A 27,046-nucleotide genomic window follows, 5' to 3' on the forward strand; every position below is an offset into this window, starting at 1 on the left:
GAGCCTAATTGTCCAGGAAGAGTACCCGAAACGGCCTTAGAAGGATCTCCTAAACCTTTTTCTGAAGAGATTCCCCTAAACGTGTACCGTAAGGGTCCCCATAACCTCTCTCAGAAGAGCCCCTTAAACTGTCCCAGAAGGGGCCCCTAACTTGTCCCAAAAGGGTGTAGCTGAAAGTTGCCTAAGGAATATGTTCTCATGACTTCGCATTGAGTTGTAGTGCCCTTTTCGTATCTTTATGTTAGCATCATTAACTCAGAAAGGGAAACCTATAGTCATTTTTCTTTATTGTCCCTTCCTCCAAGTGAAATGTGGGAAATGGCCCAGAGAATTTTTGAACCTAATCCTTCATTTGCAAAAATATTACACAGTCCCAAGAATTTGTAAAGATAAGACGTTAAGACTTATGATAAGAGTAGGTCTTATTAAGTAATTAAGGTAAGGAGGTGTGTTCTGTGAAGGGATGGGGAGAGAGAGTAAAGAGAAATAGGTTTAGAGAGTTTGAGTGAAAGGTAAGAGTCTAGACAGGTCTGAGTGAAAGTAAGGGTTCTCAGGAATGCTTTTTATCTTAACTATGGTAGGTGGCCGTGTTTCCCTGTGCCTTCAGGGAACTGACATCACTTTATCCTTGATCTGCTTTGCTGACTGGGGGAAGCTAAGCTCAATATAAATGGAATGCTAATGATATGTTAAATGGGGGGGGGGCTACTACTTTAAGCCTAGTTTTGCTCTTTTCTGAGCAGACTTCAAGGAATTGATCCTAGTCCTTAATGACAGGGAAACTGAACCACTTGTATTTGCTCTCTAGAGACCCCCAACCAAGGACCTGGTTTTTGCCCAAAAGTTGATGTGAGGAGTTTTCTCATTGTGACTCTAAGCAGCTCATATGTCTTATATGAAAAGTGGCTCCATTCTAATCAACTAGTTATTGTTTCTCTGTTCTTTTGATTGTGTAGAGCTACTTGGCAGGGTTTGGGAGTTCTTTAAGGCCATATGAATAGTATTTGTCCACTTAGCTTTAGAGATAACTATTTATGATAAGTGCCTATTGCATGAGCATAAATGTCCTTTTATCTTGGACACCTGCTGATAGTGCAGAATCTCTGATAAAGAGAATTTGTATATTCTTTCAGAAGTTGTACTTTTATGTCCAGTTGTTTAGGGATTGGACCCTGTATCAGACCTGTTGAAATAGTTGAATCTTTGAACATTGATTGGAGATAATTAGGGCCAGGTAAATAGATTATGAAGATACGCTCAGATGTCTTTTTAATTTTCTTTGCTTTTCTCCCCTTTATTATTTGTCCTTCATTTACTTCCTCTTCCCCTCTTCAGAATATGTTGATTTTTCTTTCTCCCCTTTTGCCCCTTCCCCCGTAAAAATCCTGACCTTCATCTGAAACTACTTTACAGTGGAGTAGAAATTACTAGTATAAGGTTAAGGCATTCTCTTCTTTGTAAATCTGCATTTTAAGTTAAAACAAGAGAACTCCTAAGTAGGATTTCAAAGAATAACTACAATGCAGAAGAAAGATTATTTGGGAATTCAAGTAGAATGTTACTAGATTCCTGAAATCAGATCTCAAGGGTTTCACTTTCATTTTGTGGTAGAGACTTGAAGAGAGAGGTTTTGCAGGACAAGTCAAGATGCAAGAAACAAGCTGGGGACCTGATCTGCAAAAATGAAGAAGAAGGTTCCAAAGGAATGTTCCCAGGAGAGGCAGTTGGAGGAGCCTGACCAGAGGAGAGAAATTGGGACTTTGGGACTCTCTCTGGGGGGGTTATTGAACTGAGGAGGCTTGGCTTTTTGACTTTGACAAAAGGAGGCATTGCAGTGATTCTTTCTGTCTCTGGCTCTGGGAGTTGAAGCTGGCCAGGGGGAAGAAGCTGAACTGATCTTTGTTAGTTCTGTCCCAGGCTGAAGGACCCTTGGGGAGAGAAGGAGGAAGGGCTTTTGAAATTAGGCTGAGAGACCTTGGTGACTTTGTGAAGAAGAAAGAAGATTTTAAATAGTTGTCCTCCATCCATCTCTTTAACTGTCCCTCTGTCACAGTTGTTACTGGACTGATTTCACAAACCCTCAAATTCTTATTTTATTTTAGGGAAACCCTCATCCCTCTTACCTCAGTTTCCCATCCTGTTATCCCAATAAACCCCTTACCTGAGAAAGGAAAAAGAGTATCTTTATAGTCCATTCAGGGAGGAGGGAGGAAGGCAAAAGGCTTCCAGAAGTGGGTGGTTAAGGGAGGGAGTAAGGGAGGAAGAAGGTAGGAGAAAATTGATCCATCAGCCATCAATAGAGATCAGTAGGCAAACCCCAGAGCATTTCCCTGTATCATTTCTCTCTATCTTTGTGGCAGCATCTCTCTGTATCTCATTTCTATCTTCATTGCAACCAAGCAGCCTCAGGTTCCCTTAGCAGTTCTCCAGTCACAGTCAAGCCAGAGTACATTCCAGTTAGATAGTTCAACCACAAATAGTAACACAAATTAACTATTAATACAGTTTCTATATAGACAGATAGATGCATATGTCAGAATCATCAAAATAAAGATAATAATTTAAATGGTGAGCGCTTGTGAGAATATCCAATCAGAGAATAAATAGAAAATAGAAGGCTCATGACTGGACAGAGGGGTAGAACCACTTTTGGGGAGGGATGTGATATCAAGATATAGCCCAGAAAAGTAGCCAGTTAGGAATGAAGAGAACTAAGAGCAGTTGAAAAGAAAAACAAAAAACAAAAGAATATCCAGGAAAAAGAACAGTCAGCAATGTAAAGTGCTACAGAAAGGTCCAAAAGGTTGAGGATTGAGGAAAGGTGGTTAGATGTAGCAGGAAGTGATTATTAGTCATTTTGAAGAGAGCAATTTAAGTAGAATGATGAGGTTTGAAGCCAGATTGCAAAGCACTTTGACATGCAATATTTCATATTATCCTCAGAGCAACCAGGGGAGGTATCTTTTGCAAGAACACTGGCACATCTCTATAGATGAGTTGGGAAGAAATCCTAAAATCAGCCCTTTCCAAAAAAAAAAAGATTTTTCCTTTCACTTGGGAATAAGAGAAAAATCTTCCTCCAGATTTTGACACATTTTTGCATTTAAGAATTATTTACATGTGATGAATATCTCAGTTTCAGGGTCAAGCTTGGAAGTATAGCCTGCTTTTTTAGTTCTGCAGAGTAACTTCTCTATAAACAGATCCAAGATGTACATTTCTCTTAGGTCAGAACCATAAATCAGATTTATTCACAGCAAGAACTAAGAAATATTTACTGCTAAATTCTGTGAAAGTTTCTCTGGCAAAAATTTTTTTCTTGCTTTCTCCATCCCCCAGAAAAGTGAATCGAGTTCTTTTTATTCCATATGCACTTTATGATCGAGATGCCTATGCCAAGACTGCAAGAGAAAAATTTGAAACCTTAGGTAAAAATCCACTTTCCTCATTGCAGACTATACAGAATGTTAGTAATTACTAAATTTTAGTGATTTAATTATCAGTCAATATAACCACCATATATCATGCTTATGCAAAATACGCTGGGAATCCAAGTATTTGGCAGACTTCTCTAAAAATTGAACTGAAATCTAGGAATAGTTTTCTCCTTTTTTCCCTATTCCAAAATATAGCTGAGGACTTTCCTAGGAAGTAATTTTGACCTTTAATCTCAGAATTGCTAGTAATAATATTTCTCAGCAAAAATGCATTGACTTTTAACTTCTCTCTGTGGAGAACATTTCAGTCAGAAAACTTGGAACTGTGAATATACTTCCTGAAGGGGGAGGGAGGGGAGAAAGCTCCCACATTATTGAATGGCTGTAACTGGAGCTGCTTTGGGCTGCTTAACTGTGAACTATGGCCATATTTTTTTTCTTTAATTTTTCAAGACAAAAAATTACCCACACTTATTGCTGGAGAAGTGCATTCCTTGTTAATAAACTTTTTATTTATTACAGCCTAAAGTGCCGTATTTATCATCCAAACTTTTGGGGGAGATGTTGACCATTTAAAACTGTTGGCAATAAAGAGAATGAAAAGTAAAAAGCAAAAAAATAAAATAAAAAAGTATACATAAAAGAAGTAGTATATCAGTGAATAGAGGTCATCTTGGAGTTAGAAGGAACTGGGTTCCAAGAGTCTGCTGACACATACTGGATGGGTAACTACAAGGATGTCGCTTAAACTCAGAACTCTGGGTAATTTTCTAAAACTAAGTTAAAGATGAATTGTCAGTCAAAAGGGAGAATTTTAGTTTCCCAAATAGTTGAAATCAGAGGTCTAGATTAAAAAAAATAAAAATGGTTTTCAGGTCAGTTTCATGTTTATCTTCACATTGTTAATAAGTCATTTTATAATTTAACACATTAAGGCCTTATGGGGTTAACTTACCCTGAAGTGCCAGAAGGCCTGGCACTAACATCCAGTATTTCAGCTATCTTATAAAGCTGAGGGTAAGAAGATAGCTAAGCTAATAGCTTTTCTCTGCCAGTTTCTAATGATTAAAGATGTTGCCTCTTGTGTATGCAGAAGTCATAGCAGATGTGAATAAATCAAATTCTGTTTTGAATTGAAGGATATGGGCTAGACAGCATTCATGAATCTTCTGATCCTGTGGAAGCTATAAGAAAATCTGAAGCCATATTTGTAGGTAAGTGGTAAAATAATCTTGAATCTAGTTTATAAGACTTAAATTTTCTTTTAAATTTTGTTTTTAAAGGTTCTAAATTATAATAGGTCTTTAAGAAAACAGTTAAATATCTAAGGTAGTAGAGCTGGGGCCATTGTAAAGGTATGACTAAGAAGACCACTCTGTAATTTCAAGTTATAATTTAGCAGCTTCCGGGTAGAGAGGTTTTGGATAGGAAGCTTTGTTTCCTGAAGAAGTAAAAAGTAAAATTATTTGCTTATTAGAGAGAAGCAGTTAGAAATTTTATATCTTCATTTTGGAACTTAACAATTCCTGTGAGTGATTCTGTTCTTTCCTGGTGATTTTAAAAGAATAGAGGGAAAGAGAAATATACAAGGAGCAGAAAAAGGTTATGGGAAATTTTCTTACATCTTTTGGCTAATACAAATAAGGAGGAAAGGATGAAGGGAATGGCTCACTCATCTGAACTGATCAAAGGTGGGAAGAACACATATACACAGAGTTGGATAAAAAATCATTTCATTCAATAGGGAAAAGGGAGGAGGGAAAATTAGAGGGAAGGTAGATTAAGAGAGGGATTAGCTCCAAGTAAAACCAACTCTTAAGTGTGTACAAAAATATAGCTCTTTTTGAAGTAAAGAATTAGAAACTGTGGAGGTGAACATCATTTGGAGAATATCTAAACAATTTGTGATATAAAAAAGATGGAGTACAGTTGTACTATAAGAAATGATGAAAGGATGGCTTCATATGAACCTGAGACTTTGTATGAACTGATACAGAGTACACTAAATAGAACCAGAACTTTTATACAAAGACAACAATATTGTGAAGCCAAACAACTTTGAAAGACTTGGAAACTCTGATTACCCTACTGGCCAGCCATTACAGATGATACCTCCCTCTTAATATAGAGATGGAGGACTGTGATTGCCAAATGAGACTTTTTTTAAACATGGTGAATGTGGAGATTTGTTTTGCTTGACTATACCTATTTCTAATAGGGGTTTTGTTTTTCTTTTTCATTGTGGGGAGGGGAATAGAAATGTGGAATGAGGTAGATTTTTTTGCTGATTGAAAAAAAACAATAGAATTTTTAAAAATATCTTCTACTTTCTGGCAAAGCAGTGATGGACTTAGAATGCAGATTTTCTAGTGGGAAAGGTGGGAGATAGAGAAGGAATATTTTTTCTTTTTTAATTTTATTTACTCAATTTAGAACATTATTCCTTGCTTACAAGAATCATATTCTATCCCTCCCTCCCCTACCCCACCCTTCCAGCAGTAGCCCACGCGCAATTCCACTGGGTATTACATGTGTCCTTGATCAGAACCTATTTCCATGTTGTTGATGTTTGCCCTAGGATGTTCCATTTAGAGTCTACATCCCCAACCATATCCCCTCGACCCATGTAATCAAGCAGTTGTTTTTCTTCAGTGTTTCTACTCCCAGTTTTTCCTCTTAATGCAGATAGTGTTCTTTCTCATAGATCCCTCCAGGTTGTTTAGGATCACTGCATTGCCACTAATGAAGAAGTCTATTACATTCAATTGTACCATAGTGTGTCAGTCTCTGACTATAATGTTCTCCTGGTTCTGCTCCTTTCACTCTGCATCAATTCCTGCAGGTCGTTCCAGTTCACATGGCATTCTTCCAGTTTATTATTCCTTTGAAGACAACAGTATTCCATCACCAACATATACCACAATTTGTTCAGCCATTCCCCAAATGAAGGGCATCCTCTCATTTTCCAATTTTTTGCCATCACAAAGAGCGCAGCTATGAATATTCTTGTACATGTCTTTTTCCTTACTATCTCTTTGGGGTACAAACCCAGCAGTGCTATGGCTTTGGGCATAGTTCCAAATTGCCCTCCAGAATGGTTGGATCAGTTCACAACTCCAGGAGCAATGCATCAATGTCCTGACTTTGCCACATCCACTCCAGCATTCATTACTTCCCTTTGCTGTCATGTTAGCCAATCTGCTAGGTGTGAGGTACCTCAGAGTTGTTTTGATTTGTATCTCTCTGATTATTAGAGATTTAGAACAGTTTTTCATGTCCTTATTAATAAATTTTATTTTTTTAACTGAAAATTGCCTCTTCATATCCCTTGCCCATTTATCAATTGGAGAATGGTTTGATTTTTTGTACAATTGATTTAGGTCTTTATAAATTTGAGTAATTAGACCTTTGTCAGAGGTTTTTGTTATGAAGATTGTTTCCCAATTTGTTACTTCCCTTCTAATTTTGGTTACATTTGTTTTGTTTGTACAAAAAATTTTTAATTTGTCTAACTTTTGCTTGGTTTTAATCTGACATGTATACTATTCTATGTTCACCTAATTTAGTTATAGTTTCCTTCTTCATGTTCAAGTCATTCACCCATTCTGAGTTTATCCTGGTGTAGGGTGTGAGATGTTGCTCCATACCTAATCTCTCCCATACTGTTTTCCAACTTTCCCAACAGTTTTTATGAAATAGTGGATTTTTGTCCCCAAAGCTGGGATCTTTGGACTTATCAAAGACTGTCTTGCTGAGGTCACTTACCCCAAGTCTATTCCACTGATCCTCCTTTCTGTCTCTTAGCCAGTACTGTATTGTTTTGATGACCACTGTTTTATAAGATAGTTTGAGATCTGGGACTAGAAGGCCACCTTCTTTCACATTTTTTTCCCATTATTTTCCTGGATATCCTTGATCTTTTGTTCTTCCTAATAAACTTTGTTATGGTTTTTTTCTAATTCAGTAAAAAAGTTTTTTGGTAGTTCGATGGGTATGGCACTAAATAAATAAATAAGTTTGGGTAGGATAGTCATTTTTATTATGTTACCTCGTCCTACCCATGAGCAATCACTGCTTTCCCAATTTTTTAGATCTAGTTTTAATTGCGTGGAAAGTGTTTCGTAGTTGTGTTCATATAGTGTCTGTGTTTGTCTCGGCAAATAGATTCCCAAGTATTTTATGTTGTCTAGGGTGATTTTAAATGGAATTTCTCTTTCTAATTCTTGCTGCTGAAATGTGTTGGAGATATATAGAAATGCTGATGACTTATGTGGGTTTATTTTGTATCCTGCAACTTTGCTAAAGTTGTTGATTATTTCCTCTAGCTTTTTAGTTGATTCTCTAGGATTCTTTAGGTAGAATATCATATCTGCAAAGAATGATAGTTTGATCTCCTCATCACCTATTTTAACACTTTCAATTTCTTTTCCTTCTCTAATTGCTACTGCTAGTGTTTCTAGTGCAATGTTAAATAATAGAGGTGATAATGGGCATCCTTGTTTCACTCCTGATCTTATTGTGATGGCTTCTAGTTTATCCCCATTGCAGATGATGTTTGCTGATGGTTTTAGATAAATACTGTTCATTATTTTAGGAAAGGACCTTCTATTCCTATACTTTCTAGTATTTTCAATAGGAATGAATGTTGTATTTTGTCAAAGGCTTTTCCTACATCTATTGAGATAATCATGTGATTTTTGTTGGTTTGCTTGTTGATATGGTCAATTATGTGGATGATTTTCCCAATATTGAACCATCCTTGTATTCCTGTCATAAATCCTACCTGATCATAATGAATAACTGTTATAATTAAAAGAGTGGTTGGTATAAACTGTGACCCTGGGAATATGGTTTCAAGATATTGTCTTGAGTTAAATATAAAGTGATCGCCAGGGAAAAATTCCCAAATATGAACTATACCCAAGTCAGCTGGGTTTTTTAATTAATACAAATTAAGGAATTAATAAAAGGGAGATAGAGAATAAGAGAAAATAATGAGAAAAGGGGTAGGCCAGCCCAGGCCAGACTAGGCCAGCCTTGGCCCAAGCCCAAAGAGAGATCAGTCATTCTTTAATCCACTCACCACAAGATTTGTCCCAAGCAAGATTCTAGTGTTCAGAGAGACCCAGCTACTCCAACTAGTCCGAGCTCCAATTCAGCTTTGGCAAACTGAATTTTCAGCCAGCCCACCCATTCTCTCAGAGAGAGTTCCTTTTAAAGAGAATTTTCTCCTATGTCACCTCCCCTAAGTTCTCAAATCTACCAATCACAGTAGACGTTTTCCAAAGGACAGACCATTCTTAATTCACACCTGAGTAGACTAAAACTTCTGAGTAAGTTCACACCTCTTTGCCCCTTGCAAGTTTGCAAGTTGCTTGACCTTTTAGTGATTAATTTGACCTTCATAGGTACTTAGCACCTTTTTGTATTAGATCTAAAAATAGATTTAGCTTAAGGCTTTTGCTTTACTATAAGTATGAGTTAAGTACTTTTTCATTGTTCAGTAAAGAGTTTACAACTTTATCTTCCCCTAAAGTATGCTTAAGTATGGGTGGAGTAGAGTTCTCACATTCCTGACTAAGTCCCTTCATTGCTTAAAATGGGGAATAGTCAACCAAGTGTTCTGAAGTAGGGTCTGAGAATTTTTAAGATTCACATAACCCTTGTGATCACTTGCTGGAGTCTTTTTGCTAGTATTCTATTTAAGGTTTTTGCATCTATGTTCATTAAGGAGATTGGTCTGTTGTTTTCTTTCTCTGTTTTTAACTGCCTGGCTTTGGAATCAGTACTATATTTGTGTCATAAAAGGAATTTGGAAGAACTCCCTCTTTGCTTATTATGTCAAATAGTTTGTATAATATTGGGTTTAGTTGTTCTTTGAATGTTTGATAGAATTCACTTGTGAATCCATCAGGCCCTGGGACATTTTTCTTAAGGAGTTCTTTGATGGCTGGTTCAATTTCTTTTTCTGATGTGGAATTATTAAGAATTCTATTTCTTCTGTTAATCTAGGCAATATATTTTTCTAAATATTCATCCATATCAACTAGATTACTATATTTGTTGCCATATAATTGGGCAAAATAGTTTTTAATGATTGCCTTAATTTAGTCTTATTTAGAGGTGAGGTCTCTCTTTTCATCTATGATACTGTTAATTTGGTTTTCTTCTTTCCTTTTTTAAATGAGATTAACCAGTACTTTGTCTATTTTGTTTGTTTTTTCAAAATACCAGTTTCTAGTCTTATTCATTAGTTCAATAGTTTGTTCACTTTCGATTTCATTAATTTCTCCCTTAATTTTTAGGATCTCTAATTTAGTTTTCATCTGGGGATTTTTGATTTGTTTGCTTTCAAGTTCTTTGATTTGGATGTCCAATTCATTGACCTTTGCTCTCCCTAATTTGTTAATATATAAACTCAAGAATATAAATTTTCCCCTGAGTACTGCTTTGGCTGCATCCCATAGATTTTGAAAGGATGTTTCTTCATTGTCATTTTCTTCAGTGAAATTATTGTTTCTATGATTTGCTTTCTAACCGATTTTGGAGAATCATATTATTTAATTTCCAAAATTTTTTGATTTGCCTCTCCATGTACTCTTACTGATTATTATTTTTATTGACTTATGATCTGAAACGTTTGCATTTATTATTTCTGCTGTGTTCTGCATTTGTTTGCCATGTTTTTATGACCTAGTATATGGTGAATCTTTGAGAATGTACCATGTCCTGCTAAAAAGAAGGTGTATTTCTTTTTGTCCCTATTTTTCTCTATATATCTATTAACTCTAATTTTTCTAAGATTTTATTCACATCTTTTACCTCTATCTTATTTATTTTTTATTTGATTTATCTAAATTTGATAATTGTATGTTCAGGTCTCCCACTAGTATAGTTTTACTATCTATTTCTTCCTTCAACTTCACTAGTTTCTCCTTTAGAACTCTGGATGCTATACGATTTGGTGCATACATGTTGATTACTGATATTTCCTCATTGTCTATACTGCCTTTTATCAGGATGTAGTTACCTTCCCTATCCCTTTTAATCAGATCTATTTTTACTTTGGCTTTGTCAGATATCATGACTGCAACTCCTGCCTTCTTTCTATCAGTTGAGGTCCAATAGGTTTTGCTCCAACCTTTAATTCTAACCTTGTGAATGTTGTTATGGTGAAAATCACCTTTAAAGATTGTTATAATATTAAAACTATGGTTGCCAATGAATTTACTTATGAAATTCCTAAAATGAAACACTCAAGTCAGAATGGAGTTTATGGTGTTTTAATCACAATGGGAGTAAGAAAAAAGGACAGGGAGTGAAGGAGAGAGGAAGAAAAGGAAAAAGGTTAACTCAACCTTCTGGCAGAGCCAGAGGGAGTTTAGGCCCTAAGGCCAAGGTAGAGAAGAGAATCAGTCCTTGACTCACGTGACCAATCTGAAGGAAAACTGTCTGCGGGCCTCCTCCCTCCTCAAGCTCCTAGCACAAACTGCTGCCTCGCTCTCCCCACAGAAAGTGAGCAAATTCCAGAGGCTATTCCCTACCTTACTTCCTGTGCCTCACAAGTGCCAATGGTGACTCAAGCTTGGCTTAGGATAGCCTAGGTGGGCAGTTAGTTATTTCTGATTTGTCATTGACTAGCACATGCCCATGTAGTGTGGGTGTGCATAATTTTGGGTGGTAGACCAAGCAAGATGGAGATTTAAAAATTCACAATGTCTACCCGTCTCAAGTGTGTTTCTTGCAGACAACGTATGGTAGAATTTTAATTTCTAATCCACTCTCCTATTTCTTTTCATTTTATGAGTGAATTCATCCCATTCATGTTCAAAGTTATGATTGCCACTTGTGTATTCCCCAGCATTTTGATATCGCCTCCTAGTTCTGTCCTTCTTTTGCTATATCCTTTTAAACCAGTGGTTTGTTTTTAATCAGTCCCCCTAATCCCTGCCCTTAATAAGCTTCCCTTTCTGCCCCCTCCATTTTTGTTCCCTTCTTATTTTTTGAGGGTCTGTTAAGTTTCCTCCTGCCTCTCTTTCCCTCCCTTTTTGTACTCCCTTCTCCCTACCCCCCTTAGTTTTCCCTTCTTACTTTCCCTGTAGGGTAAAATAGAATTCAAGACCCCAATAGATCTAGATGCTCTTCCCTCTCAGAATTGATTTCACTGAGAGTAAGGTTTAGGTATTACCTATTAGCACTCTCATTTTCTCCTTCTTATAAGAGTATTCTTCCCCTCCCCTTTTCATGTGTATCTTTATGTGATAAAGATTATCCTAATTATTTTATTTCTTCAAGTATCTCTCGATGCCATCTTCGATTCCCCCCTCCCCTTTTTCTTTTTCTTTTGCATATCATCTTATCACACTTATTATCCCAATCTATTCCTGTTAATGATTCTTCTAATTACTATAATAGTGAATATAATTTTTGAGAGTTACAAATAACATTTTCCCCATATACTAATATATATATAATTTTATCTTATTGAAGCCCTTAAAGAAGAAAGTTTGAATAAAAAAATTTTTTCCCCTTTTCCCTCTCTTTCATATTTAACTTTTCATTTTTCTCTTGATCTTTGTATTTGGATATCAAACTTTCCACTTAGTTCTGGTCTTTTCTTTACAAATACTTGGAAATCTTCTATTTTGTTGAATGCCCATACTTTCCCCTAGAAGTATATAGTCAGTTTTGATGGATAGTTGATCCTTGTTTGAAGACCCAATTCTCTTGCCTTTCTGAATATCATGTTCCAAGCTTTGTGGCCCTTTAGTTTGGAAGCTGCCAGATCTTGTGTAATCCTGATTGGTGCTCCTTGATATCTGAATTGTCTCCTTTTAACTTCTTGTAAAATTTTCTCCTTAGCTTGGAATCTCTTGAATTTGGCAATTACCTTTCTTGGAGTGGTCTTTTGAGGATTTAGTGTAGAGGGTGTTCTATGAACTCTTTCAATGTCTATTTTGCCCCCTTGTTCAAGAACATCAGGGCAGTTTTCTTAGATAACTTCTTGTAGTCGAGATTTCTGTTTATCTCTGGGTTTTCAGGTAGACCAGTGATTCTCAAATTGTCTCTTCATGCTTTGTTTTCCTGATCGGTCATCTTTTCAGTGAGATGTTTTATGTTTTCTTCTATTTTGTCAGTCTTTTGACTTTCCTTTATTAATTCTTGCTGTTTTGCAAGATCATTTGCTTCCAACTGCCTAATTCTGGTCTGTAAGGACTGGTTTTCCTTTTCAGTTTGGTCTATCCAGCTGTTTATCCAAAGGACAATTCTTGTCCTTTAAACTGTTATTTTCTTTTTGAACTATTTTCCACTTTACTTGCCAGAAGGCTTCTATCTTTTTCATATGCTCCAATTTAAATTCTTGAAGAGCTTGGGGACAATTTCCATTTTGGGGGGAATATTTTGGTGCATTTATTTGTATTTCCTTTTCTATTTCCTCTGTAGCATGGATTTTTCCACCGTAAAAATATCCAGGGTTATCCCGTTTTTCTTGGTTTTGGGAAGTTGTTGTTCCTGGGCACTGTTTGCCAATACTGTGGTGGTTTTTCCTTCCCTTTCCAGTTAAAAATCTGAGTGAGATGGACAGGTTCTCTGTGTATGGAGCTAAGAAGCAAGGATTTTAACTGAGCCCAGCTCTCGAGTCTCTGAAGCTTCCTCTGTTTGCTTCCCCCCTCTGTGCTATCTCCCTGCTGGAGCCCACGGACTACACTCCTCAGCCTGCTGGGGCCTCAGGTTTAGCTTCTCTCAGGGGTAGGTCCTTGGTGGTTTCAGCGGCCAGGGACCCAGAGGTGCCTCTCACTCACTCCAGAGGTGCCCCTCGCTCACTCACTGATTCTAGTGCACACTGACTCTGACTCTGGCTCCATAGGTAGGGTGGGGGAGAGTGGATCAGCTTGCGTTTTGGTGGAAGCTTTTTCACTCCCTTATGGTGTGGAAATGCCCAAATCCCATGTACCTTCAATGCTGCACCCTACTGTAGAGTCCCTTCGTTCATATGAATTTGGTTTTTTTTTTTTTGGCTTTTTGAGGTAGTCTGTATTGGTAGGTAGTGAGGAGAGGAAGAGTCCTGCATCTAGATTGCTGCCATGTTTATCCAAAAGTTCATTACTTTGAGAAGGAATATTTTTAATCGAAAACATAAATAAAATTTAATTTTTTTTAAAGGAAGTATGGTATAAAGGACCTTACAGTTAAGAAAGTATGAGGTCATCTTGTTCGATGAAGCATAACTACAAGGAATCAGCTGACTTGAAACCCTAAATCTGGGAAGCCCACATACTGGGAAGAACCTTTTGAATAAAATATAATTCATGTTGAGTTAGAAAGGTATGTCCTAATCAAAGTTTAACAATAATAGGAATGTTAAAATTCTGATAGGTTATAAGGTCCACACTGGGCTTATGCTGCCAGATTTTTTACCTAAGTGACTATTTCATAAAATAGTTTGTTGTATAAGATTTATTTTACTATTTGGTATTTTAAATTCAGATATTTTAATAGGATTTTAAAAGATTTTCAATTAAATGGAAAATTCATAGTTATCATTTGGTTCTCTGGTGAAGCATAAATCAGTGTATCTGTATGCATTTATTGATTGTTTACTATGTGCCAGGCACTGTACAAGGTGCAGGGAATACAAATACAAGGAATGAATAAACACCTGCTTGCTATGAGCTTACATTCTTTAGGGAGAGACAACAAGAACACAAAAACATATACTGCATAAATATGAAGGTAAATACAAGGTGTTTAAAAGGCAAGGCATTAGCAGTTGTGTGATCAAGTTTTAAAAAGACCAAAATGAAAAAGCAGTGCACTCAAGCCATGGGGTATAGCCAGGGTAAAGCACAGTGCTGGAAGATGGAGTGTCACAAGTGAGGAAGAATAAGAAAGTCAGGATTGCTTATGATGTGACCGTTTGTATGTAGGTTTTCTGCCAGAAGGCTTTCCAGTTTTCCCAATAATTTTTGTTGCCTTATGAGATACCCCTATAGTTAATGTCTTTGAATTTATCACATACTATAGTTTCAAGGCTCCATTGTTTCTGGGTCTTGGCTAACCAATCTCTTCCCATATTCCATTCAGTTGTTGTTTTTTTACAATTTTCTGGTTATTTTGATAATTACTGCTTTGTAATATATTTTGAGATCTGGTACTGCTAGGTTCCCTTTATTCCCACTCTTTTCTCCCATTATTTCTCTTGAATTCCATGACCTTTCTTCCAGATCAATCTTATTGTTTCTTCTAGATCTATCAACGAATCCTTCCATAGTTTGGTATGGTACTGAATCCTATTCCTCATCAATGAGCAAGTAATATCTCTCCAGTTGTTTTAGACTCTTTCAGTAGAATGTTTTATTGTTTTTGTATTGCTCAGTAGGTGGATAGTTTTATAGATTCTGTCACTATTTGGTATGAAATTTCTTTTTCTCACAGGTTTTTTGGCAGGACTGATGGATAAATGAAATATTTGTAAAGCTCTTAGGACAATGCCTGGCACATATAGGCACTTGAGAAATTGATCATTCCCTTTTCTTTACTCTTTTGACTTATCTATAGTGTTTCTAGAACTGTATTTAAAAATAGCATTATCAATGGATATCATTTTGTTACCTTATTCTCAGACACATACTCTGAATCAGCTCTTTTAGCTTGGCCAACCCTAATTCTTTCTCCTAAGGCCAACCCCTACTCTTTTTCTTGGTTTTCCTTCAGATTGGACATAGTTTGCATGAAATAGGCAGTCAAATGTCGATTGCTGGTAACCACTTTGGTTTTCTTTACCACCCCTTCAGACTAAAAAATTTACCTTCTGAAGGTAAATGCTGATTGCCAGCAAAGATCAACCTCTGCTGATCTAGGGAGATACCTTCCTTGTCCTAGATCTTTGCCTTGACATTCTCAGTGGTGTCACTGGGCTCTACTTCAAGGGTGATGGTCGTCCCAGTCAAGGTCTTCACAGAGATCTGCTTCTCACCTCTGAGACAAAGGACCAAGGGCAGGGTGGATTCTTTCTCAATGCTATAGTCGGACAGGATGCAACTATCTTCTAGGTTTTCTCATTTCCCAGACCAATAACTAAGTTCTGTTCATATATTCCCAGTCTTTGTAAACTGTTTATGGACTATACTTGTTTGCTTATAATTTATACTTTGAAAGTACATTGAAAGAATCACAATTTCACTATTTTTATTTAGGAAAAGTAAAATGGGTTTTTTGTTCTTTTTCTACAGGTGGTGGTAATACTTTCAGACTTCTAAAAACATTGTATGATTTAAATCTGATTCCTGAGATCAGGGAAAGAGTCCTACATGTAAGCAGACCTTAACTGATTAGCCAAGGTTGTTAGAATTAAGTGATTCTATGATATCTTGATATTTTCCCATGTCTTGTTTTGCCTTGAAAAATAGATTAGCTACAACATTTTAATTTCTTCACATAGGCCCAATTAAATATCACCAAACAAATCTATGGGAATCATTCTAGCACTAATAATAGATGTGGCATTATTTGTTATGTGTGCTTATAGAGGTAAGACAGATCAAAGAGATATTATATAAGAATAATTTGGGTACCATTTTAGCAAGGCCTTACAGAGGCTTTTTAAAAACCCTTACCTTCTGTCTCAGAACTGATACTAAATATATATAATAGTAAAAATATAGGAAATAATTATAATCCAAATTATAGGAAATAAAATTTTAGATGACTCTGTTGCATTTTGAAGTCTGAATTTTCAAAATACTGTGGACAAAGTGAACTGTTTATTATATTTGAGATGAGAAGTAACACAGAAATTGTGAAGAATTCCAGGTAGATTACAAAACTACCTTGATTTGTGGATTCTATAAAACAGACTCTTGGGGCAAGAAGGACTGGAGAGAATAGGATGTGGTTAGCCCAGGGATATTTGGAATGTTTTCAGCAACCTCCAAGGCTCTAAAAAAGACTTTGTATGAATATAATGATCACTTTCATGGAATATAGGTCTTATTAAACTTGCTTAAGGATTAAATAGTTTCTGTTATCTTAAGAGGAATGCCCAGAAAATAATGAAAAGGAAAAAGAGTCATTATCAAATGTCACTATTTTTCTCTCCTTTAATAGAGAAAAAAGTACTGCCCGGAAGCTTCTTTCCTGCACGGTAACTCGAGCAATGTACTTCTGCAATAAAAAAAAAGAGAGAACCCCTGTGCTACTTTTCTTGAGGCCCTAAATTCTTAAAACATCTCTTTGTTCTCTTAGAAGCCAGTTTGTCAGGTTTTGTGATAGTGTAACTTAAACCTTTGCTCTGTTTCTAGTCACTTCTCTACCCCCTCTCTCTTTTCCTTTTCTATAAAGAGAGAAGATGTTGATTCTCACCTACCCTTCAAGATAGTTGTGGATAACCATGGGTCTGGTGTGTGCTTTTTTTTTTCCTTTAAGAGAAATACTTCTTTTTAGTTTGTGCAAATAAAAACAGAAATGTGATCTGATCCAAGCTACAGATAGCTTCAGGATCACAACTGTTATTTATCGCCTTGGTGTAACTGTAACCTCAGAGAGACCTTCTTTCTTCTCGACAGACCAAAAGTAAAAATTTTATTCTTAAGTTTTTGGTAGATCCCAGATTGTCCACGGGTAGGAAATATTTTTGCATTTGTTCCATGTTACCTAAAAGCAAGAGCTCCATAAATTGGGTATGCCCTCATTCAAACTTAACTGTAATTTCTACTACCAAGGCTCCAAGAACACTGACTAAAAAATGCAGCAGGCTGAGTCATCTAGTGTCATTAGGTAGGATTCACCAGGCACCAGAGGTAGAAGTAACAAGAATGCATAATTGAGATTTACCTTTCCAGTTCCCAGTTCAGAGCATTTGAATCAATGAAGGGCCTTAGAGTCTGAAAAAAGGGGCTCTCTAATGATGTGATCCATGCCAGCTTTCGTTACACATGCTGTGCCAATGTTAATTTGATTTTCTCCTCGAGGGCTATCAGATCCTTACTTCAAAGGGAGCCTTTCTTCCTTATTTCCTACTATAGTAGCCTCATATCTTGGACCAAGTATTTAGAGGGAGGGGTTTCTGCTTCCTCAGAAAATACTTTTATCTTCAGAGTTGTTGTCATTTAGAGACTACAGACTAAACTTCTAGAAGAGTATGTGCTCTAGGTCCCTAAAAACTATGTTGTTATAGGATTGTTTTTGGTAGTAGTTTTTGACTCCACAGTTATTTCTCAATATATGACTTGTTTTTTTTACATCAGTTAAATGAATCTTTCAGGCAGGTGTTCCATACATGGGATCTAGTGCTGGAACAAACATAGCCACCATCAGCATCAATACAACCAATGATATGCCAATTGTATTCCCACCATCATTAGAAGCTTTGGGATTTGTTCCTTTTAATATCAATCCGCACTACTTGGATCCAGATGTTAACAGCACACATATGGGTGTAAGTATTCCACTAAAAATTCTTATATTTGTTAAAGGAATTGTAATGTAGATTTTTGGCATATATAGTTTGTACTTGCTGATATTGCTTGAAATCCATGTGGGAGATGATATTTTGAAACATAGAATAGGAGGGCTATCCCCCAAAAGGATTATAAGAGAAACTCTCTTGTGTTGTCCTGCTTCCATTCCCTGTCCTCCCACTCCTTTGAGGATAAGCAAGCTACTGGGGCAAATTGAAAGAAAAGTAGAATAACTGCCCTCCTGGATATCAAAATGCTTTTGAAAAGAAAAGCACTTTTATTTGTTCTGGGGAGTTTGTAGTTTGTACAACTTCTTAATCATAAACAATTTCTTGAATTACTATAAGTTAAAAATAACAAAACATTAAATGAATTGGGTGTTTATTCCTTGCCTTTAGGAGTATTATGCAAAACAACAACAACAAAAAACCAATGGATAGTTTTTGAAGTGGTAATCATTAGCTCTGTCCTAAAGAACAAAGTTCATCTGCTCTCAGCCCTTAGTCAGCAGTCTGTAAATAATGTATAGGTAAGGACTTCAGTGAACTTGACATTCATTACAGAGACTGAGATCCACAGATACAGAGGTCACCAAAGTGGCATCTGCTTCTCTCTTAACTCATTTCCTTATCTGGCATAGCAATAAGCATTTCTATCTGATAGACATGATGTTTTACCAAAAGAAAATTTCCATTTGATGAAAACTGATGACTTTCAGGGACTTGATGCTTTTTCTGCAAATATTTTAAACCCTTCCCTTTTACCTTAGAATCAATACTTTTAGTTTTAAGGCAGAAGAGTGGTAATGACTAGGCAGTGGGTCACACATCTAGGAAGTTTCTGAGACAAGGTTTGAACCCCAAACCTCTAGTCTCTAGGACTGGCTCTTTAATCCATTGAGCTACCTAGCTGCCAACATAATACTTTTTCTTAAAATGTTTTCATTTGTTTGAGTTTAAAACCTTTCCCAATGCATCCTGAGAATTGTTGTGGGGAAAACATCACCTTTAAAGATTGTTATAATATTAAAACTATGGTCGCCAAGGAATTTACTTATGAAATTCCTAAAATAAAACACTCAAGTCAGAATGGAATTTATGGTGGTTTAATCACAATGGGAGTAAGAAAAGGGAGAAGGAGAAAGGAGAAAGGGGAAAGGTTAACTCAACCTTCTGGCCAGAGCCAGAGGAAGATAAGGCCCTAAGGCCAAAGTAGAAAGGAAAATCAGTCCTTGACTGGAATGACCCATGCCCATGACCGATCTGAAGGAAAGCTGTCTGTGGGCCTTCTCCCTGCTCAAGCTCCTAGCACCAACTGGCATCTAGCTCTGTTCACAGGAAGTAAGCGAATTCCAGAGGCTGTTCCCTACCTCACTTCCTGTGCCTCACAAGTGCCAGTGGTGACTCAAGCTTGGCTTAGGGACAGCCCAGGTGGGCAGTTAGTTATTTCTGATTTGTCATTGACTAGCACATGCCCGTGTAGTGTGGGTGTGCACAATCCTGGGTGCAAGACCAAGCAAGATGGAGATTTTAAAATTCACAGAATATACACGTTCACTGGCAGTGGTCCATAAGAGTAATATGTACAAAAGGCCTTGGTTAATAGATGATCATCTTTATTTAGTTAACACTCTAAGGCCTATAAAAACCAAAGTATTTACAGAGGAGAAAACAGACTCCAGTTGAGTGACTACCCAAGGCTTTAAGGCTGGTGCCTTATATAGTCAGGACTCTCAACCCAATATCCCTTTCTATTACTGCTGCTTCTCCCCAGGTGCTTTAATTGATGGCAAGGATAAATATGCTTGTTTGGCAGGTGAGGAAAGCTCCAGTAGCAAGGCATGAGAAACTTCATTTTAGTTGCATATAGTATTCAAAAACATTACATTTTGTGGGTACCAGAGCATAATGTGAAGCAAGCATTATCTGAGCACCTAAAGGTGATAATGAAAAGAGAACAGCTTCACAAGGGCTACCTGAGGGAAGTCATTTGAGGCTTTCCGATAACCTTTCCCAGATTCCAGGCATCCTTCCATAAGTAGTTTATTAATGACAGTCCCTCACCACTGACACCTGAGGCCTTTTGTTCCTCTAAGCCAAAAGGACTAAGGAAACTCATAGACATCTTGTTACTATTAGTCATGTCTGACTCTTCATGACCCCATGGACCATACTGTGTAAAGATTCTGGAGTAGTTTGCCAGTTCCTTCTCCAGTAGATTAAGGTAAACAAGAAGTTAAGTAAATTAGATGCAACTGTGGGGCAGGGAAAGTTAGAAATAAATGGAAACACTCATTGGATCCACCAGTGTTAGCTTTCCCTTTAAAAAAATGTTTCCCTTCCCTAGGAGACGCGTGAAGCACGGATTCTTCAGTATCACGAGGAGCCACACACCCCTCCAGTGCTGGTATTGTCTGCTTTTTGCTTCTACAGCCAATTTCAACAGTGGGAAGCTAAAGATAAGACCCTATGCATAGCTACCATCCAAGGGCTTTACCTGATTTTGTGTTTGCCTCTCTCATCTTTCCTCTACATTTTTTTTCTTCCACTGCTCCACTTTTCATTTGCTTCAGCCTAGAATCTAAGACTAGAAGCACTTTAAATTACACTCCAAGAAGAAAATCAGTTTTCTTTACAAGTGATGAAGAGATACTGCCAGGGAAACAAAAGTAAGAAAACTAGCTTTCTTCCCAGAAAACAACAACTGGTCAGTCATCAAGTTAGGACTGAAGCAAGGCTGATGGACTGGATAGTTAGGAAGAGCTTTATTAAATGCTTTTTGTGTATCAGGCACTGGGGAAGTCAAAAGGCAAAATAGGTTTAGGAAGGGGTGAGGCAGAAGGAAATGACTGGTCACTGATATAGGAATTATTTCCAAATGAGTTAAAAAGATAAAATTCAACACCAAATTATAAGAAAGGATAAAGATGTGGTACAATTAAAACTAAAAATATAGAGAGTAAATAAGGGAACGGACATTCAACTGAACTATCAACTTTTGTTATATACATTTAATCAGTGAAAGCACCTCCCCCAGAGCTATTTCAAAACAGAATCATAAACCAGCCAAAGGCAGCAGTTTTAGGCTGTAAATTCATTTGTAAAGTTTTATGGCTGAGGAGATAGAACAATACTTTCTGATAATGAGGTAAGCAATAGAGTAAAAAAAAAAACAAGCTTGTAGAAAGCTAGGAACTAGTTGTTTGGTCTTATCTCCTGGAGACTTAAGGAAGAAACAGAAAAGCAAACAAGTAAACAAAAACCATGGAGATGATCTTTCAGAAATTTGGAACTAACCCTTTTCCCTATTAATGACAGTGAGGCTACCATGAATATTGTAGCCCCTCGTGTGCTGGGAGATAAAGTAGAAATTTTGGGAAATGCAGCTGAATTTAGACCAAGCATATTCAGAAGTCTGCTCAGAAGGTAGAGTAATTGTGAGATTTTTGAGGAATTCTCAAGCTATCCAAAAGTCAGAAATATTAGAAAAAATTAGGGACCTTCAACAAGGTGCCTGCCATGCACCAACAGTCCATTATTTAAAAAATAGCGACCTCTTTATTGAGTTGTACAATGGGAAGAGTACTGATTTTTGCTGAAGTTGCTTACTACTATCACAGACTATTTCCAGTTGAAAATCCAAGTAGAACAGGGATTCTCCAGTGATCGGAAGACCTTTCACATGTTCTTGTTTGGGCAGGACATGTGTTATCAAGCTTCCGATTATGCAGAACCTCCTACATATGATCCATAACTACACAAGAATTTAGCCTCAAGGTTAGACTGTCATCCAGACGGAGAGGAAGTTGGATAGAGTCATTGGTACTTATCTTATGGTCAAACTTTGAAGGTGTGTGTTGAACCTGGGCCCAGATAGAGAAAGCTGAATTGCATTTGGAAAATTCCATAGTGCGTTTATTTTTGTTTGTTTTTTGAATCCTTACCTTCTGTCTTAGAATCAATACTGTGTATTGGATTCAAGGTAGAAGAACAGTAAGGGTTAGGTGACTTGTCCAGGGTCACCCATCTAGGAACTGTCTGAGGCTGAATTTGAACCTAGGACCTCTTGTCAGTGGGCCTGGCTCTCAATCCTCTGAGCCACGGTGCCCCCACATAGGGTTTTTAGTAAGGGTCTCCCTCCTCTAGTTATAATGAATTTTAATTTATTTTGTATTTGTTCATGTTCTCTCTCCCTTTAGAGTAAGTTCCTTGAAAGCAGAGATTGTTTAATGTTTTGCTTTACATTTATGTGTCCTAACATAGTGCTCAGCATGCTGTAGAGTTTAATAAAGGCCCATTGATTGCTATATCTATAGTCTCTTTTTTTCTCCTTTTTTCTTTCCTTCTGTCTTGACAAAATATCATAATCTTCGAGGAATTAAAAATTGTAAGACAACTAGAGCAAGGTACAATGGACCCAAATAGGTGGAAGTACACTTCCAATGACAAATTGTGACAAAAAAAAGTTTAAAAAAGTCATTTGGGTGATAGTATTGCCCCAAAAAAGGAAGTGGCGAGTGAAGGGTGGCAGATAGTTTGAATTCTGCATTAGAGCTCCAGGAATGTGAATAGACGCAGAGGAAAGCCCCAGTCACATTGGGTGGATCTCCTGGGGTTAATTTGTAGGAAGACATCAGTAAGAATAAAACAAGATGGGTATCTGGGTTGTCTGACCCAGCAGAGGGTGGAACCCACATCTGTAAGATCATGGGTCCATGGAAGTACCATTACCGAAGCATTATATGTCATATAGTGACAATATATGTGCAATCAGTGACTTTAATGTAGTCTGTGTTAAATATAAAAAATTATTAGGATGATTGGTTAAGATAATGAGCCTATTGGAATCAAGATAATCTAAACCAGTGCACGTCATGTGAAATAGTTGCTTTTATTAAAATCTTCATTTTTAAGTATAAAGTGTAAAGATGCCAGCACTTGGAGAGTCAACAGTCTCTTCTCTGAAGTTTACATTCTATTGGTAGAGAAAATGTAATAGAAAAAATGTACATATGTGAACAGAATAAATACAGATGAGCAAGAGAGGTTAGGGTTGACTTGAAGGAAGCAAAGGCATCTTTGAGGAAGGGATGCTTCTAGCAGAGGACAGCAGTGAGGTCTTAGACTCTCATTCTAGGGCTAGTATGTGGGTACTACAGACAGTGCCAACAACACTAGAGAAGATGGCCAGGGATGCAGTGTCATCTGGGGAAAGTCAGGTTCCTCTGAGTTCAATTAAAAAGGAGTGAAGGGGGTAGCTAGGTGGCTCAATGGACTGAGACTTCCTTAGAGAAGGGAGGTCCTGGGTTCAAATTTGGCCTCAGATACTTTCTAGCTGTACCCCATAGCCTTTCCTGTTCTTCTGCCTCAGAACCAATATACAATATTGGTTCTAAGACAGAAGATAAGGATTAAAAAAATTTTTTTGAGGGAAAAGAGATTCAGAATAAAGGAAAATTTGTTTATTATGGTGGAGGAATTCCAGAGGGCACAATTGAAAGAATGGACACTGACAGTGGGACGGGAGGGATAGAGTTAAGGAATAGATGAGAGGGGAAGTTGGCATAGGTGAAGGATAGTTAACTATCTTGCTGAGGTCATTTACCCCTAGTCTGTTCCATTGGTCTACTCTTTTACCTTTAGCCAGTACCATGTTGTTTTGATGACCACTGCTTAATAGTACAGTTTAAGATCCGGCACTGCTAGGCCACCATTCTTCACATTTTTTTCATTATTTCCCTCTATATTCTTGATCTTTTTAAACAAACGTGTTTTAAGGAGTTTCATGGGACTCTGATCTGTGGTCTTTCTCATACGGCTCCTGATAGAGCTCCTGGGGTGGTAGCCACCCCTTAACACTCTGCTCTCAGGTAGACCTTTCAGGCTATAAAAACAAAGACACTTACTGACAATACTTAGTACATCTGTAGCTTAAAGGAGGCTCTATAAGTCAAGAACTTGAATGCTGAACAGGAAAAGAATATTTTTATTCTTTTCCAACATAGCATAATTGCAGAGGAATTTAAAATCTGACTATTATTCTCATTGTGTTATGTTTAAAAAATTAAGGGGGGTTTGAAAGACTCCTCATGATTGAATAAGTAAAGATCCCCAAAGTGATTTTGGCAAGTAGTTACAGTAAATTCTGTGAATGGTTGCAATATTGCATATATGAATCTTTTAACTAGAATACATTTAGACTAAAGAATCTTTATCCTTTTTTCACCTGTTGACTAGCGATCTCATTGTAACTTCTCATCTCTTAACTGCCACTGGTGTGCTGAATTAAGATCCAGAAGGCTACATTTCTTCTGCTATTCTGAATAACTAAATTATTATCTGTGTCCACCATTATTCATCTCAGAAACTATCGATGATTTTTAAATTATTTCAAAATAATTTTTCTACATATTCACAACTCAACCAATTTAATCCTTTTGCTAATAATTTTATTCCTTTATTAAGACATTGTTAGTTGACTAAATTTAATATAAATTTTTATTCCATTACTATATTTATATTCTCTAGAGTTATTTTTAAACATCCACACAAGATACAGTATTTACTGAGGTGTATTTTTCCCTTATACAATAACATTTAACTGGGTGGATTTATACACATTATCAAATGAAAATTATTCATTGTATAAAATCTCCAGGGCATAAACTACAATGTATTTTTGTAAATCATGCATAATATGTTAGGGGTCAACTGAGATGCCATCTTCTTCAAATTATAGCTATCTATCTTAAATGGATAAAGTTTTAGATAGGCATGCATTAATTCTCTGAATTAGGCTGCTTCTTTGTCGAACTTTCATGGTTGCAATTATGGGATGCTGCATTGATAAGTTCTAGAATGTGATTGTCACATAGAAATTTAACGAAAAGTTCATAGAATGAGGGCTATAGTGAAGACAAAAAATGATCCAGGCAGATATCCATAATTGAGAAGCAAAATGAAACTCTCGTTCTGAAGAACCATTCAACCAAAAATTTGAGGGTAAAGATAAAGACAGAAGATTATGGCCATCACAGCTATAATCCCATGTCAACTGATATTGATGTCAGTGAAGTAGGTCCCAGAGAGTCATTTTGTACCAAGTCAAATAGGCATATCTTGTCCAAGAACCACTGCAAGTTTTAGATGGGGAAGCTTTGAAAGTAAAGGTATTTATTGTTCACACCAGGAGTTTTGATATTCTTGTAGCCCTCCTTTATCAGAACATCTCCCAAACATGTAGCTCCATAGAATTATATATATTTTTCAGGGTCAGGAGTGTAGAGTTCTTGTGGTTGGGTACATGATAATTTGGTGATAATCCTATCATCAACATAAAAAAGTTTAATGATCATTTTTCAATATAATATCCAAGTTTTTTTCCCCCAAGATCATCATCAAACTTAGCATATTGGAATTTTTTAATCAAGGGTTTACGTGAAGGATCAATTCTACTGGTGGAAGGAAACAAAGCGACACTTTTAGGAAGAAGTAAAGCTCGGCTTTTTCTGAGGTATAGTAAAATTTGATTTTAGAAAATAAGTATTTTAAAGTAAAAGGAATAATCTTACATATGCCATTAAATGACTTACATACTTCATTACCTAACATCATTAAATAACTAGTCCATGAATCAGCAATTTATCAAAGGGTGGCACATGGTTCTAGGAATGTCAAAGTCCACTCAGTAGATGTTGACGCTTTTTCAAATTATCAGCTTTTTCCTTGGTATCTGGCAACTGAATAGTTATAATCAAATCACTGAGAGAAACTGATACCTTTCTTCCTGTTGGAGAAAGGAATAGGTACCAGGGTCACCACGCAGTAAATTCTAAAATGGCTGTGTGTCCATCTGCTCTGACAGGTCTGGGGCCCTCTAGCATCCAGTCATACTCCCAGAACTCTGTGTCTGTGCCACCTGGTTCTTGGTCACTGCTCATCCCCAGAGAGCTTATTGGGACAAGAAAGAGGTTGCTCTTGGTGGCTCTATGAAAGCAGTTGGCTCATTAAGCTTCAGTTATTTTCCAAAAAAATTTATTTCTAGCATATAGACTGTATGTTAAAGTTAGATAATTGGTAAAATTAAATTAATGTTTATAGTTTTCTCATTCACTAGTTAGGGATGGAGCTGTCAGTAAATAGGTAGTAAGCCTACTTTATTAATAAGAATCTACCTCTGTATGTGAAACTTTAAGGAAATATGCATAAACAAGGAAGGGATTTTAATAAATTGTTAGTAATGAATAATTTTTGTTTGAAAGCTTTTTTTTTTCTTATCACTTGAAAATTAAGTCTTAGAAGAAGCCATAATCCTTTTAATTCATTGGAACACAAGCTAGTTTATTAGGATAAATTTAACTATAATAGGCTAGTTATTTATTCCTAGTGTTTCAATTTTAATCAATTATAACATATTGCAGTAAATTTCATTTAATTGTGTCTTTAGATTTGCTTATCTTCCTAGCATGCTTTTTATTAGATTGTCTTTATATATACATGTATATATAATGCAATAGATCCATTATATAGATAGATATCCAATATATGTGTGTGTATCTATATATCTATATCCATTAATTTCTTAGAACCATATTCAGGTTTTTACCAATAAAGGCACTAATTTACTGGACTTCATTGATTTAAACTCTTGAGTCTTGCCAGATAAAGCAATAAAACTATAGTAGTCCTAGACTACATAGAACCATTCTTCAGATAAGTTATTGTTGTCTTTCTGTTTGGAATCTAGGGGTCAAACACCAACAGAACATGAGCCAGGAACAGACTTCAGTTTTCTCCTTAATGGTTCTTAGAAGTTTCCAGCCTTGCCAGAAAACATAATCAGTGATGTCAGCAGGGAAACAATCAAAAGAAGATTGCCAGTATAATGAGTAAAGGAAACATACATAGAGCATTAAACAAAATACAAATCATTTGCAGCTAACCAAGATTGCCTTTTAAAAAAAAATGTTCCCATGTGCTATGGCAAAGTTAGTTTTGTAGCTATGACCACTTTGCTTTGCGAATGCAACTTGAAAAGAAATTCTATAATAAAACTTTTGCTAACATTTTAAAGTCTCTAAAAGTGATTTTAAATTAAAACTGACAATTTATGTTTTGTGCACTAATAGGATGAAGGCACATAAGAAACTTT

The 27,046-nt window shown here is 36.5% G+C and overlaps 1 protein-coding gene across 3 annotated transcripts in view; it reads left to right on the plus strand.

Moving 5' to 3' along the window:
• LOC103099050 (alpha-aspartyl dipeptidase-like) overlaps window positions 1-27,046 on the plus strand; it is a 43,444-nt gene that overhangs the window by 630 nt on the left and 15,768 nt on the right. Inside the window, exons 2-8 of one of the 3 annotated variants that reach the window (XM_007501906.2) lie at window positions 3,340-3,428; window positions 4,577-4,651; window positions 15,671-15,750; window positions 17,701-17,874; window positions 20,243-20,302; window positions 25,326-25,408; window positions 26,642-26,967. In XM_007501906.2, coding sequence (XP_007501968.1) covers window positions 3,340-3,428; window positions 4,577-4,651; window positions 15,671-15,750; window positions 17,701-17,874; window positions 20,243-20,302; window positions 25,326-25,408; window positions 26,642-26,705 — 625 coding nt within the window. In that variant the 3' untranslated portion in view covers window positions 26,706-26,967. Of the gene's footprint in view, window positions 1-3,339; window positions 3,429-4,576; window positions 4,652-15,670; window positions 15,751-17,700; window positions 17,875-20,242; window positions 22,205-25,325; window positions 25,409-26,641; window positions 26,968-27,046 lie in introns of those variants that run through there. The other 2 variants (XM_056807897.1, XM_056807896.1) reach the window with 2 other exon arrangements.

This window comes from Monodelphis domestica, chromosome 8 (assembly GCF_027887165.1).
Source record: "Monodelphis domestica isolate mMonDom1 chromosome 8, mMonDom1.pri, whole genome shotgun sequence".
Lineage (NCBI taxonomy): Eukaryota > Metazoa > Chordata > Mammalia > Didelphimorphia > Didelphidae > Monodelphis > Monodelphis domestica.